The sequence below is a fragment of the Aptenodytes patagonicus genome, chromosome 3 (assembly GCF_965638725.1).
Source record: "Aptenodytes patagonicus chromosome 3, bAptPat1.pri.cur, whole genome shotgun sequence".
NCBI lineage: Eukaryota > Metazoa > Chordata > Aves > Sphenisciformes > Spheniscidae > Aptenodytes > Aptenodytes patagonicus.
The window spans coordinates 129994465-130007576 of record NC_134951.1 but is presented as its reverse complement, the minus strand read 5'-3'; the positions used below and the strand labels follow the sequence as shown (position 1 = coordinate 130007576).

The following is a 13112-nucleotide window of genomic DNA, read 5'->3' as shown; positions in this document are numbered from 1 at the left end:
GTCAAGTTCTAAACCAAACCTGAGATGGAGGGAAGTTTGGGAGCCGCAAAAGTGTCTTTATTTCACTTGGAAAAAATAGAGGTGATCTGTGGGCTATGAGGGCATCCTGATCACAGTCAATAACATTTTGGGAAGAAACACATCGAAGTTACATTAATTTTTGAGTTACAAAGAACCCTTGGACATGCTGTTCCAAAACAGCTTCCAGAGAAAGTAAATCATATTAGAACTGAATTATTTTCTTAGGTAACATAGTCCCAGATGTACTTCAAGGATAAAGGTAGCATTTACATCGTAATTTTTACTATTTCTTGACTTCTTCAGTTATTCCAAATCATTTGAAATTATTTGGGTATGTAACTACAAACAGCAAAATCCAGAAAACTGTTTAGATCAATATTTAAGAATACACTAATAACATAGCATAAGGGATGTTTCAACAATAAACTGTTTTGGAGAAAAGCAAAAGTGCTAGTTGCAATGAAAAACAGACAGAAAATTACAGACTGTTCTTTCATATTTAAGTCTGAATGTAACTATTAATTACAGGATCTACGGCTCCGTTCCCAGCAATGACAAACTGTTCTGAAACGATTAATGAGAAACTAATTAACAGGTGTCTAAAAACACAACTTTGTAACACTTCTTTACATAACCTGCTATGTTACTGAACATGCATAATTACCTTCCGTGAATTCTGCTTCTAGAATCCAAACTTAAGAAAAAATCATAATCAACACCTCCATAATTTTTGATGAAATCAAATGAACCTTGTATAGTCAACTCCAGTAAGTTTCAGCACAGGATTTGTAAAAGACATGAAAGATGCTGCTAATCCATCACAGCTCCTAAATATATTATTTTTAAGCAGAAATAGTCCCACTGAAATGTCAGTCCTACTCCAACCCATTTAAAACAATATACGTATCCCTGATGGTTGAATTGGGACTTATGACTTATTCCAGAAAGTTTTAGTCCTTTTTTCCCCTAGAGTACACTTCTAATACAATGTATAAATCAATTATTGTAACAATGAACACTTCTAAGCAAGACAAGCTGGCATATTCTCTTTAAAATTATCCCCACTGTTCTCTTTAAATGAAAATAAAGCTTCAATGCCAAGTGCTTTTTTTTGTGCTTTTCTAAGTCTGGAAAAATTTTCAGGATTTTTGAAACACAATATTCTGTACGCCAAAATACTGTATTTTTAAATTAAACTAAAAAATGTCAATCAAGAAGTATCAGTGGAATTTATAAAAGATAACTACAGTTGTAATTCTGAAGGACTTGATTACTAAATATGGGATTTCCAGACATTTCCATAACTCGTTTCTTACTGGCTGCCTTCCACGGGTCCTCTGAGTACTCTGCAAAGACATTTAGAAGGTGTCAGCACCCCTTAGATACAGGTACGTCAGGGACGTTCAGTACCCTCCCCAAATACAGCTCAAATCTTTTACAAAGGCCCAGATGCCAGTTTCTGACAACCAAAAATAAATTCTGCTATCCACCTACAAGTCACAGCTAGAAAACACTCTAGCATAGGGAAATATTATGAAGCTGGATATGATGGTTTCTATCCCAGACAAACAAGACTGAGTGACACAGGAGGAACAAAGTCAGCAGCAGAGCAGCAGACCAGCTCTGCTACACTGGTCTCTGCCAGGTCCCCTCGAGGGACAGGCTGCTGTAATTCTCATTAATACCCCAACATTACTTCAAACACTGACCAGCTGTCTGGAACCTGTTTTCCTCCATTGAGAGGTGTCTGGCTTACCTCCAAAGTTCCCAATTTTCTATTTTGGCTGAGCTACACCCTCTAAGCAACTATAGCAAATGCGCAGCCCATGAAAGCCACAGAAGCATTACGAAACACTGAAAAGTTCTAAAACTAACAGTAAAGCCTCAGCTAAAAATGAGTCATGCCTCTCACTGGCTGCAGGTCTTAGACAAGCTATTTTGTGGCAGATACGTCGTTTTGGCAAATCTGCTACATTTACAATTCCTTTATGCCTGTAAAAAAGTACAAAAGGAGAACAGTACAGTACAATGCAGCATGAAAGACTTTTGATTCTGCTACTCACTTGTCGCTCTGAGTTTTCTCGAAGTGCTTCAAGTGTCTTTTCAAGCTGTGCTTTTTCTTTCATCAAATCTTTACTCAAATTTTGACTGTTCTGAAGACTTTGTTTCTCTTGGCTAATTTCATTCTCTAGCTCTTCAAGCTAGGGAAAAAGAAACAAAATTTTTAAGATGTACTGCAAAATGACAATAGTATTACTCTTAGCTGAGTTGAAGGTACCCTTATAGAAATTAATAAAGAAGGTTAAAGGAAAGAATAAAATGGAATTTTCTATTCTTCATCTGAAACAATTCATCTCTTATACGAATACATTTACTTCTGCCAGAATTTTCTCCCTGGCTCAGAATATTATATACATAAAGTACTTTTGCATAAAAAAATTGGTCAGATTTTATTAGGCTCTAGATGTTTTCCCAAGCATCTTTTTAAAAAAAAAAAAAAAAAATCCATTTTAGTGAGATTTATACTGCTCCTCCAAGTCCCTTTTAGCTTACAAGGGTCAAGTGTTGTTTGATCTTACTTAACTAGTCCAAGAGATACTTATGATGATTCCTTGGGAATTAAATATACAGGTTTGTTTTGCCAAATGGCTCCAACTCTCTTAATGTTGCCACACAGCAAAACTATTTACAAGTGAAAATAACCAAGCATGATTTTTCTGTCACATCTAAGTTATAATTAGTTACTCAGAAGCAACATACACATTGTATTTTTAAACAATCATCTGCCGGAAGGTTTATATTCTATGTCAACTCCACTGTCCACATTCCCCAATCCTGGAGTCCAGACATAACTCAGACTCCAGGCAGTGGGAATACTTTCAGAAACAAATTACCTGAATTATACATTAAATTGCTGCTAAATAATACTGAGAAATAAAATCACAAAAAGGTAGTAGAACGGAATTAGTTCCTCCATGAACCAATTTGTTGATCGGAAACACGCAAAAAGCATGGCATTAATTAGGTCAGTACCTGAATTAAATCTTTCTCTTAGGATGAGAATACTAATGTTTGACCAGTCTTTTGCTTCCCTCTCCAATTCAGATTTTCCTGCTCCCTTGCTTAGCAGACCAATGTGTGTTTTACAGGGATACTGGCGCTTTCATTGGTTTTTGTGAAGGAGAAGTAACTGGCTCAATCACCCCAGCAGGGATGCAGTCAGCCTCCGTCTGGGAACCAAATTTACCCATCACCTACCCAACTGCCAACTGGGCACTGGGAGCGGAGTTCCTGTGGTCACTGTATCTTGTATTTGTAAGACTCAATATTATCAATATTGATACTCAACTCAATGGTTTGTTTTAAGAGAAAGCGTGTCCAGATAGAAGTAGACTATGTATACAGGATTCATAACAGACATTTTCTTCAACTTCATGCTTTTTGCTGAAGTGATCACTGTTCAGAACATTGTTTTAGGGGCAAGTGAGAAAAAGGACGTGTCACCAGACATCCAAAGTGGTAAGAACAGTATCAGACAACCACAAGGACCTCCTATTGCTTGCTTCTTATACTTATTCCTTTCTTTTGTACCCTCCTAGCTGTCTTTCTGGTACTGTACAGAAACTCAAACACAGGCTGCTGCAAAAAATACCATATTGTTAAGAAATCAGAAAAAGCATGGAAGTACGGAATACAGTAGGGATTTCTTTCAATTTATTTTTTTTAATTATCTCTTACCCACTCTTCTCTAAGAATAGTCTAACATCTGAAATATCTGCTGAAGTAAGAGCTATTTCAGAAACTTCAGACATTTCACTCCACTGTAATTAGTCCCTGTTTTTCTCCAATTTTTATTCTCTATAAATATCACTGACTAAATTAGTCTATTTGATATACATAATTTGGAGAGTAAAATATTGTAGATCAGCACAGATAAATCTGACAAACTCCTCTCATTCACTTGCTCATCAATTCCTTGGCCCATCTTCTCTTTCTCAGTTATGAATGAGGACGCACGACCAAGTTTTCTGCTTAGACTTATCACTCAGTCTTCACCTATGTGCACCTACTTTCCCCTGCTTAACAATTAAAAAAAATAAAATAACACGTTCTCAAATATCATAAAACACTTTCATTACTCATTATGTCCCCAATAAGTCAATATTTTTTTCCCCTCACAGGTATAAAACCTTTCTGAATAAAATGGTCACATTCTTACATCAACAAAAGAGCATAATAAAAAAGAAAAAAAACCTCTCTGAGGTGGTTTTCTTTTTTACCATAAGCTTACAAACACCATAACACCATTTAGACCCTAGTAATACTTTACCCAAAATAACAGCGATTCATAAAATTACCCTTTAGAAAGAAAATGGCAAGCAACATTAGGCAACTCATACACAATTCAAACATACACTGATGATTACCTTTTTGCTAAGTCTTTGGTTTTCTTTTTCCATTTTCAGAATCCTTGAACTACTGCCTTCTACAGAACCCACTGCACTTTGTAGTTCTTCCACTGTCTTAAGCAAACTTTGGTTTTCCATTTCCAACTTCAGTAATCTGCTTGATGTCAGTTCATTTACTTCATGACCAAGTGATTTCTGTGGCACTGTAAGAGAAAAAACACCGTTAAAAAAAAGGTTACTTATTACCTGGAGTTCTTGGACTTTGCATTTTTAGACTTAGGGGATTTAGAAGCCTTTGACGGTCCTTCAATGCCTTCTAGGTGAATAGAGCTAGTTAGGATTAATGACCCATCCTCCTTACCCAACAGGTAACATTGCAGATGCATAAAAGGAAATGTTCTACTCATCCTACAGTTCCTAATCACAGCAGATTTGCTTCCTGCAACTGAGGATCCCTCTCTAAATTTCCACAAATCCTTTGTATGGGATCCAGTGTGTGACCAAGCATGCTATGTTGGAAGAATCAAAATTTTTGCCACAGCTATCTCTGCAAAGAATTAGTCTGAGAAGCCTTAACAAATCACTCTTAACTTTGAGAACAGTGAAGCAAGAAGACTCACGATCTGTGCTACAGAGTATAGACGACTGAATGGCAACACAATGTAACTCCAAGGTATTAATGGCTTTTACACCTCTGTTTAACTGAACAAGAATCACAAGAACAGACTTTTCATGTATGCTGTATCTCCAAGGATACATGGGAATGAGTAAAAAAAACCAAACCAAAACAAGAACAAACCACAACAAAATAAAACAAAACAAAAAAACCCCAAACTGTCACATCTCTCCAGAGGTGTGTACTTCTAAAGACTCTGTACTTTAGAAATAAGGACCTGTAATTTCCTAATGCTGTCCAGCCTCTGAGCTTTCAATTTTTCTATTTTATCAGTTTGTAAGTATTACTATGTTTACCTTCAGAAAGTTCAGTAGTCCTATTTATCTGTTCAAGTTCCCAGCCAAGATGCAATGATTCATCCATACTTTGTTTCTGAGCCATTTCTAGAGTCATATTTTCCTCCATGAGTTCCTCAATCTTCTTTCTGTCCATGTCACGCTCCTTAAAAATTATTTCACATGTAACATTAAAAAAAGTCTCAACATGCACAAAATATTTTAGTATCTAGTATGCCATAGAGAAATGCAAAGTGCATTTTCCGATTTGCTAATACACAGTGAGACAGGGAGGAACAGACAAAAGTATGGAGAACTTAGAAGAGAAGTGTAACAACCAGTAAAGAAAAGTATGCAGAGAAGCCCTTCTTCTCACCATAACCTATGGCAATGACTACTTACTCTTTTTCAAAGTTCACTTCTCTCCAAATATCAGGAAAGAAAGTATACATAATAAGCACAGCTTAGTAGCGCACACACAAAAAACAAATGGACAAAGAAGCAAAATTTTACCTTCTCTAAACTATCATAAGACTACTTTGATGTGAAAAGCTGTAACAGGACTGGGTCCATGATGAGACTGTCTCACCTGGCTCTTTATAAACCCCTCTCCCCACACATGCTACTTCAACAGGAATAAGTTGCAGCTGCAACTCTCAACATTTTGCAGAAAATGAAAGTAAACAGAAGATAATAATCTGTCACCCCTTACAGAAAACAAAGTCATAATTTGCCTGGGTGGATTTTTTTTTATATTTTACAACATTTACTTTTTGGAGAAGAACTGGTTAAAAGCAGAAATTATTTTGGCAATAACCTTCTGATAAATATATTTATCACTATATTGCCAGAATTTGAAATATGAATAACGTCTTTTATCTAAGTATTTAAGTGACAACAGACTATCTTCACATAAAAAAATTGATCCTATCGTTCTTACTAATGCATCTCTGTATTTCTTATCATTGCATTTTAGCTATCCAATTAAACACTGTACTGCCTTTAGGAAGAGTACTGCCTTTGCAATTTTTCCTTCTCTAGGCAGAACCAAAGCTACTGTAGGAAACCGTACCTGAAAAGTGTTACTAAAATCAAGACGTACCGTCCTCCATTCCCCTGCTATTTTGACTGGAAGTTCTTTTATTAAAAATGGAAATGAAATTCAATGCATATCCATTGTCTTTGTCATCCTCCATTTACACTTACCATCTCCATATCATGTAATTTAGCTTTTAATTGTAGATTCTCTTTTTCTAACTCATGTAATTTATCAGAACGGGCTCGGGTCCCCTCTAATTGATCTTCCAACATTGTCTTTGTTTCTAGCAACACTTGATTGTCTTCCTTTAACTCCTGCAAGAATTAAGCAACAAAAACACTCACAACAAAAGTATTTCCTTAGTCTTACAAACTTTGATACACATCATTAACTAGTTTTAGAAATGTTGCTCTAATGCTAACACATTCATTTGGAAGCTGTAACAGACTTTTTATAAAAACCAAATCTTCAGCAATTTCACGTAACTGTAACTTATGAAAAGAATATTTTACATAACTTAAGAGAAATGAAATAGTCCCTAAACCATTAAGAATAAATAAGGTGTTCATAATTACAATCAAACCATAAATATCTCTGTGATTTGAGATGTGATCTGGAAAGATGCACTGCATGTATATGGACTACAGCTAAGCAAAAGGCCGACATAAAATAAAAATTACAGGTGTCAGGCTCAAAACAAACAAAAAGAAGTACTTCACACACCATGTAATAGCTTATTGCTACATGATTGCATAGCTGAAGAGGCTTACATGTGTTGAGAAGTTCTCTAATTCATGCAAGAGAAGGCCAAAAAGCTCAGAAGTACCACCTCTGAGTACAATTTTCCTGAGGAGAGACTGCTGGAGGCTGGGAGAGCACAATAGGAAAGTATCACCCAGTGCTTGCCCTGTTCTTTTACTCTCCCCTGAGCATCTACTATTGGCGACTGTCAAAGACTGGAGATAGATGTAGATGCTCCTTTTAGTCCATAATTCATCTTATTATCAGATTGAACTCCCTAATCTTTGGGTTGCAGGAAATGGAGAACAAAACTTAAGAGAATAATTTTCTACAGTCCATAATTAGGTTTCCAGGCCATTGGGCGAACTTACTTAAGCCCAAAGTCAGGACATGATGCTGAAAACGCAACCGCATTCTTAAAATACAACCAGCCATATTCAAAGGTCCTAAACAGCTTTAATTTATGTACATAGAGGATTTTTTTTTTAATGGCATCTGATGAAAATAATAATATGTAAAAACATATAATTGGCAATTTTACTCGTGATATAAAGACAAAACTTTTCAAACTTCAGCATGCAGTCAGCTGCAAAATCTGAAAAAAGATCAGTGAATATAACATAAATATTTATCCTTCATACTCCTCCCTACACAAATATTGTTAACTTATAATTATTATTATTATTATGAAGCAAACCCAACTAATTAACATCTGTCTCTATTCAAGCGTGCTTGAAAAAATCAGAGTTTACAAGCTATGAAACATGTAAACAAATTTTAGGTTTTTTACTAGTTTAAACGTTCTATGAAAATGAAGTTTCCACTGTTTTCAAATCCTGTTCACTAATCTCTTTTCCTTTACCAATTTTTTTAACCATATGCTTTCAGTCCCCTTACAACAGTAGTAGATATACACAGTTTATAAAGTCACTCATGTAAGATGATTTTCAAACAGCTCACATACAAAGGTTCTCTCATACGCAGGCAGGCTGATGATAATGCTCACCACTCAGTACCTGATTTTCCAACAGACCCAGGTATGCTAACCTATTACATCATATATAGGTAACAGCCAACAACCTCGAGGAAATTTGAGAACATAAATCACAGCACCGGACTTCTATCAGTGAGCTCAAGTTGAATAGCAGTATCTTGTTTAAAGTATGTCAAACACTGAGAAAAGATCCAGAGTTGGAAAGTAGTTACCAGCCTTTGGTTTTAAGTGGCATGCGAAGGCAGCTTTGGAGCCTCCTCAAGAACGGATGTTTCAGTGACAGCTGCTAAGGTCTGTATTTAGGGTATCTTCAGAAAGTTCCTTCAAGTTTCATCAGATATTTCACATTACACAGTAAGATGATAAAATTAATTTCCACAAGCACGGCTAAGAACAAGCCATCTTAAAAACAAAGTCTTGGGAACCATGACGGTTTTTTAAATTTCAGAAACGTCTAAAGCCCTTTTAACAATGCTTTAATCTGCACCATGCACCTTATTTCTCACTACAGTCTATTGTTAACTTCTTTACACTGCAGTTCACCTGGAAAAACTATACATCTCATTTTCCATTAAAAAGCTAATAACTGCCGTGCCAGTTGATATGTTTTATTTCTGACTAAAGCTATTATTAGAAGTTTTGGATGAAGGATCTCCAATTGAGCATTAAAAAGATTTTGGTTTTGCCTTGCAGTTTTTCCCCCTCTCATCAACAGTAGCTTTTATCAGTAGTAGCTATTTTATGCTGTGACATATGAAGTATACATTCATTAAAAGGTTTTAACTTTTAAACATTCAAAGAATCATAGAATTGTTTAGGTTGGAAGGACCTTTAAGATCATCGAGTCCAACCATTAAGTTGGCAACCACTGTCAAGTCCACCACTAAACCATGTCCCTAAGCACCACATCTACAGGTCTTTTAAATACCTCCAGGGATGGTGACTCAACCGCTTCCCTGGGCAGCCTGAAGTCTCTTTCCAGAGGATGCTCTATCATTGGTCATTAGTATTATGACATTTCTCAGACGTGGTAACTAGAATATTGGGGATATTGTATCATGTCTAGGCAGCAGTTCAGTGGGAAGACAATCCAGAGGCTACCACAGATCACAATGTTGAGATGTTGCTTAGGAGTTACTACATTAGAAGGTGTAGAGAAAAGTCATCTTTCCACCGTACTCAGAACTGGTAAAGCCATAATCAGAGTATGAGATCCAGTTTTAGGGACTCAATTTTAAGAAAGATAGGAATCAAGACAGAACCCAGAGAATAGAAACAACACCTTGTAAGGCAGAATGCTGTGGGGCTGCAGAGCACAAAGAGCTAGAAGAGAGGACACAAGACATGTCACAGTCTTCAGAGAAGAAAAAGGCTGCTACGAAAGGCTGCGGACACTTCATCATTCAGGTCTTAAAGCACTGATTAATGCCAAGCATTCATTTGGAGTGGTATGGGTATATAAGAATACCTTGCTTAAAGAAGAAGGACTGAATGAGTTCCCGAGATCCCATCCAGGCCTGTGAATCCAAGAGGCCACATTAAATGAAGAAGTTATGTAAAAATACGCTGTGTCACAGTTTAGCCTAAAATCTTGGTTTTCCTTTTTGGTCATTTTTACCCTAAGGAAAGGGCTTCATACCAGTATCTCGACAACCACATCTAGGCAACATAGTATTTTTTCCAACAAGCATTCATTTCGAGTCCTCCCTGCTTTTCTAGGCGTCCTTTTTTTTTAGCGACCACCTTGAAAATTTCTTTAAAACTTTCATTAGTTTTGACTCCCACAAGTAATTCTTTCTTTCACAAATTCTGCAACCTTGGCATTTGCCCAACAGATTTGCCATTTATAGGCAGAATAATAGCCTAATAAAATCCTGCATGTTGATGACTTGTTTCCTAAACTTCTAATTCACAACAGAACTGTCAGTCTCTCTTGCCTGGTGTCAGTGCATCTTTTTTAGTATATTTTATCCATGGAATGCCGTTGTCCCACACTCATTTATGTGTATAGCCACTACTTCCTCAACACTTTACTTAGAAAAATGCCTTCTCTTAGGAGACCCACAAGAGGAGAAAGAAATTATTACATTTATAACATGTTTTTAATTAATTCCTCCTTGAGTTTCTCAATACATGGTATATATACTAAACAGAGGCTCCTACCGGTCTTGCTAGCTTAGAGCTATTGGTGAATACTGCTGACTTCAAACGAAACTGCATAGCATTAGACACAGGGACTTTTACCTAAAAACTGCAGTTTATCACAAAAGACTATCATATATCCCAGAGCACGAAGCTCTAAGACTGTTTTCATGTCCCAATGTTTAAGTCATCAAAATAACTTTGAAAAAGCCACAGCAAACAAAAAAATTACGGTTATTCAGTAATTTTTTTCCTTAATATACCTCCACTCTAGCTTTGTAGAATTCAATATCATGCAGCCTCTCTTTGTACCGGCTGACTTCACTTTCAAGCTTGTCAACTCGAATTGCCTTCTCGCGAAGAGCATCTAATTCATCTCTATACACTCTGGCAGAACGGGCATCTGAGAGTAAATTCATATTCTAGAAAATAAGAAAACACAGAAATCAAAGGCAAGAATACTGGACAGTATCTGATGAAGGATAACATAGCTGCTTCATTATTTAAATCAGGAGTAATGTGGAGAGATATCACAAGTTAATTCTGAGAAAGGTCAAGAAAAAAAAAAAAAATATATTTTAGAGGCTCAGTCCAGATGATGTATTTCCAGGAAAACCGCATTGGCCTTTTTCAAGGGAAGGTATGCACACATTTGTAAATTACAGAACAGCACATTTCTTTTACAGATAATATTCTCAAATGACCCCCAATAATTTTGTACACTCATATCGTGATAATAAATGAATCAGGTATTTTCCCTCATTATCAACACATAGACTCAAAGTATAAAGAAAACCAGCCAAAATTTGAGTGGATTGTTCTGGAGAAAAATTCAGTACATGTACACTCATAGTATATGTTGGTGGTAAATTGCTTGAATGTGGAAATAAAAAAATCAGAGAAGAAATACTAACCTAACTCAGAATATTTTTCCAGCATACTAGACCAAATACAGGAATAAATTATACAAGGTCACGTTCAAAGTGCAAAATAAAAAAATGCATGCAAGCATACTTCCTAATTTAAAAAAAAAAAAAAAAAAATCATTCTGGTGGCAGCAATTTTTTTGTCCACTGTATTTTAAACAATAGTTTTACAAAACCTATACCTCTTGCTGAAGTCTCTTTAGTTCAGCTTCCATCTGTTCAAGTTCTTGTTTACAGTCAAGCAACTGCTCAGTCTTTTCCTCACTTAAAAGAGAAAACATAAACCAGTTAAATATGACTGCAAAACTTGGTAATTATCATCTCGTTTGAGAAGAAAATACTGAGATTCGTGAGACTTCCCTTATTTAATCCAGAATTTCATGGACATCAGACTGTAAAACTTAGGTATGCCATTATGCTTTAGATATTCTTTAGGTTTTAGTCTATATCTAATCTTTTAAATTTGGTCAGATTTTTCGTAGTCCTTTAAATTGCTGTTCACTAAGATCTCCTACTTATGCGGGGCAGAAAACATTAGGGTGTAATAAGGGATTTTTTTTGTGATAAGGGGTAAGGGATTTTTTTTGTTAAAAAACCCAGACAATACACATGAATGTGTACCAGGAGATTCACATCCAAACATAAACTTAGAATAATTTCAAAATACACATTCAAAAGGTCCAAATACTTTCCAGGAGAACGAGACAATGACCACTGATGCATCCTGTCACAGATCAAGTAAAGCCAATTTTAAAAGCTCTTTTATACTTCTGTAATTTTTCTTTCTCTAAAAAAGAATTAAGGTTTTCAGGTGCCTTTACTCATTAGAAGAATATACCGCTTAATAACCTTAATAATTTTATGAAATGCATAATGATGGAAACAACGCAGTGTCTGTTTTAGTCTATTCAGAAACTTGTAATAAAAACAATTTGACATAGAATACTACAATTCTTAGAGGACTCATCCTTAACTTCCAGCTAACACTTACTTCTCAATGCTCAAAAAATGAGTTTGTTAGAAAATAAGTTCATTAAACAATGAGTAAGTGCAAGGGAAATACTTAATGCTCTCAAAGACACGGAACACCTAATGTTCAAAATTCAATTGCACCTCAGAACAAACAGTATTCACTGTTGAAAAAAAGCTGTCATATCCAATATTGTATACCCCTAAAAGATATATTGCATATTCAAACATGTTACTATATTATTTAATATTTTGGAATACAAGTATGAAGCAAAACAGAAGTAGAAAAGGGGGAAATAAGAGAATTTAATGGACTGAAATGTATAACAGCTAAAAGTAATCATAGTAACCAAAATATATTTGTTTTAAACAAAACATTTTAAAAAAACATTTTAAAAATGAGCCAATCTCACAATGAATTATCTTTTTGCAAACATACATTGTTTCAGAAAGGTCTTTGACAGCCTTTTGTATACTTTGACAAGCATACAAGGGTTCATCTATGTACAGCTCACTGCAACATCACTGTCCACAGCAGATATCAAAGCTTTCCCTCTACATGGGTGTTCAGAAACCATACAGAAAAACAAATGTATTCTGTATTCTGTTAGATTACTGTAACTTTTCTGTTAACATTCATATTCCTATATTATTGTTCTACATAGAAACACACAGGACTTAACACAGAAAATTAAGTGTGCAATTTCCAGTTCTGGAGTTTCTATATTACAAGCCTCAAATCGCTGTTTTGCATCCAACTGTTGGTATATGGTGCTGCAAAGAAAAATAATCTTTACAGACCTTTTGTATGAAATTGTATTAGCTGCAGTGCATACTAAACCAGATATGAAGGTTCAATGCCAAAACCAGATTATAAATAAATTTTAAGCTGAATATTTTCAACTCTGGAATGAATTTAA

General features: G+C 35.5%; 1 protein-coding gene across 7 annotated transcripts in view; it reads right to left on the bottom strand.

Moving 5' to 3' along the window:
• Positions 1 to 13112, bottom strand: part of CCDC88A (coiled-coil and HOOK domain protein 88A) — an 80629-nt gene that overhangs the window by 34087 nt on the left and 33430 nt on the right. For all 7 annotated transcript variants that reach the window (XM_076335186.1, XM_076335187.1, XM_076335188.1 and 4 more), the window contains exons 9-14: positions 11406 to 11487; positions 10561 to 10719; positions 6588 to 6734; positions 5403 to 5547; positions 4449 to 4633; positions 2085 to 2222 (exon numbers count right to left, since the gene is read on the bottom strand). In XM_076335186.1, coding sequence (XP_076191301.1) covers positions 2085 to 2222; positions 4449 to 4633; positions 5403 to 5547; positions 6588 to 6734; positions 10561 to 10719; positions 11406 to 11487 — 856 coding nt within the window. The remainder of the gene's footprint in view (positions 1 to 2084; positions 2223 to 4448; positions 4634 to 5402; positions 5548 to 6587; positions 6735 to 10560; positions 10720 to 11405; positions 11488 to 13112) is intronic.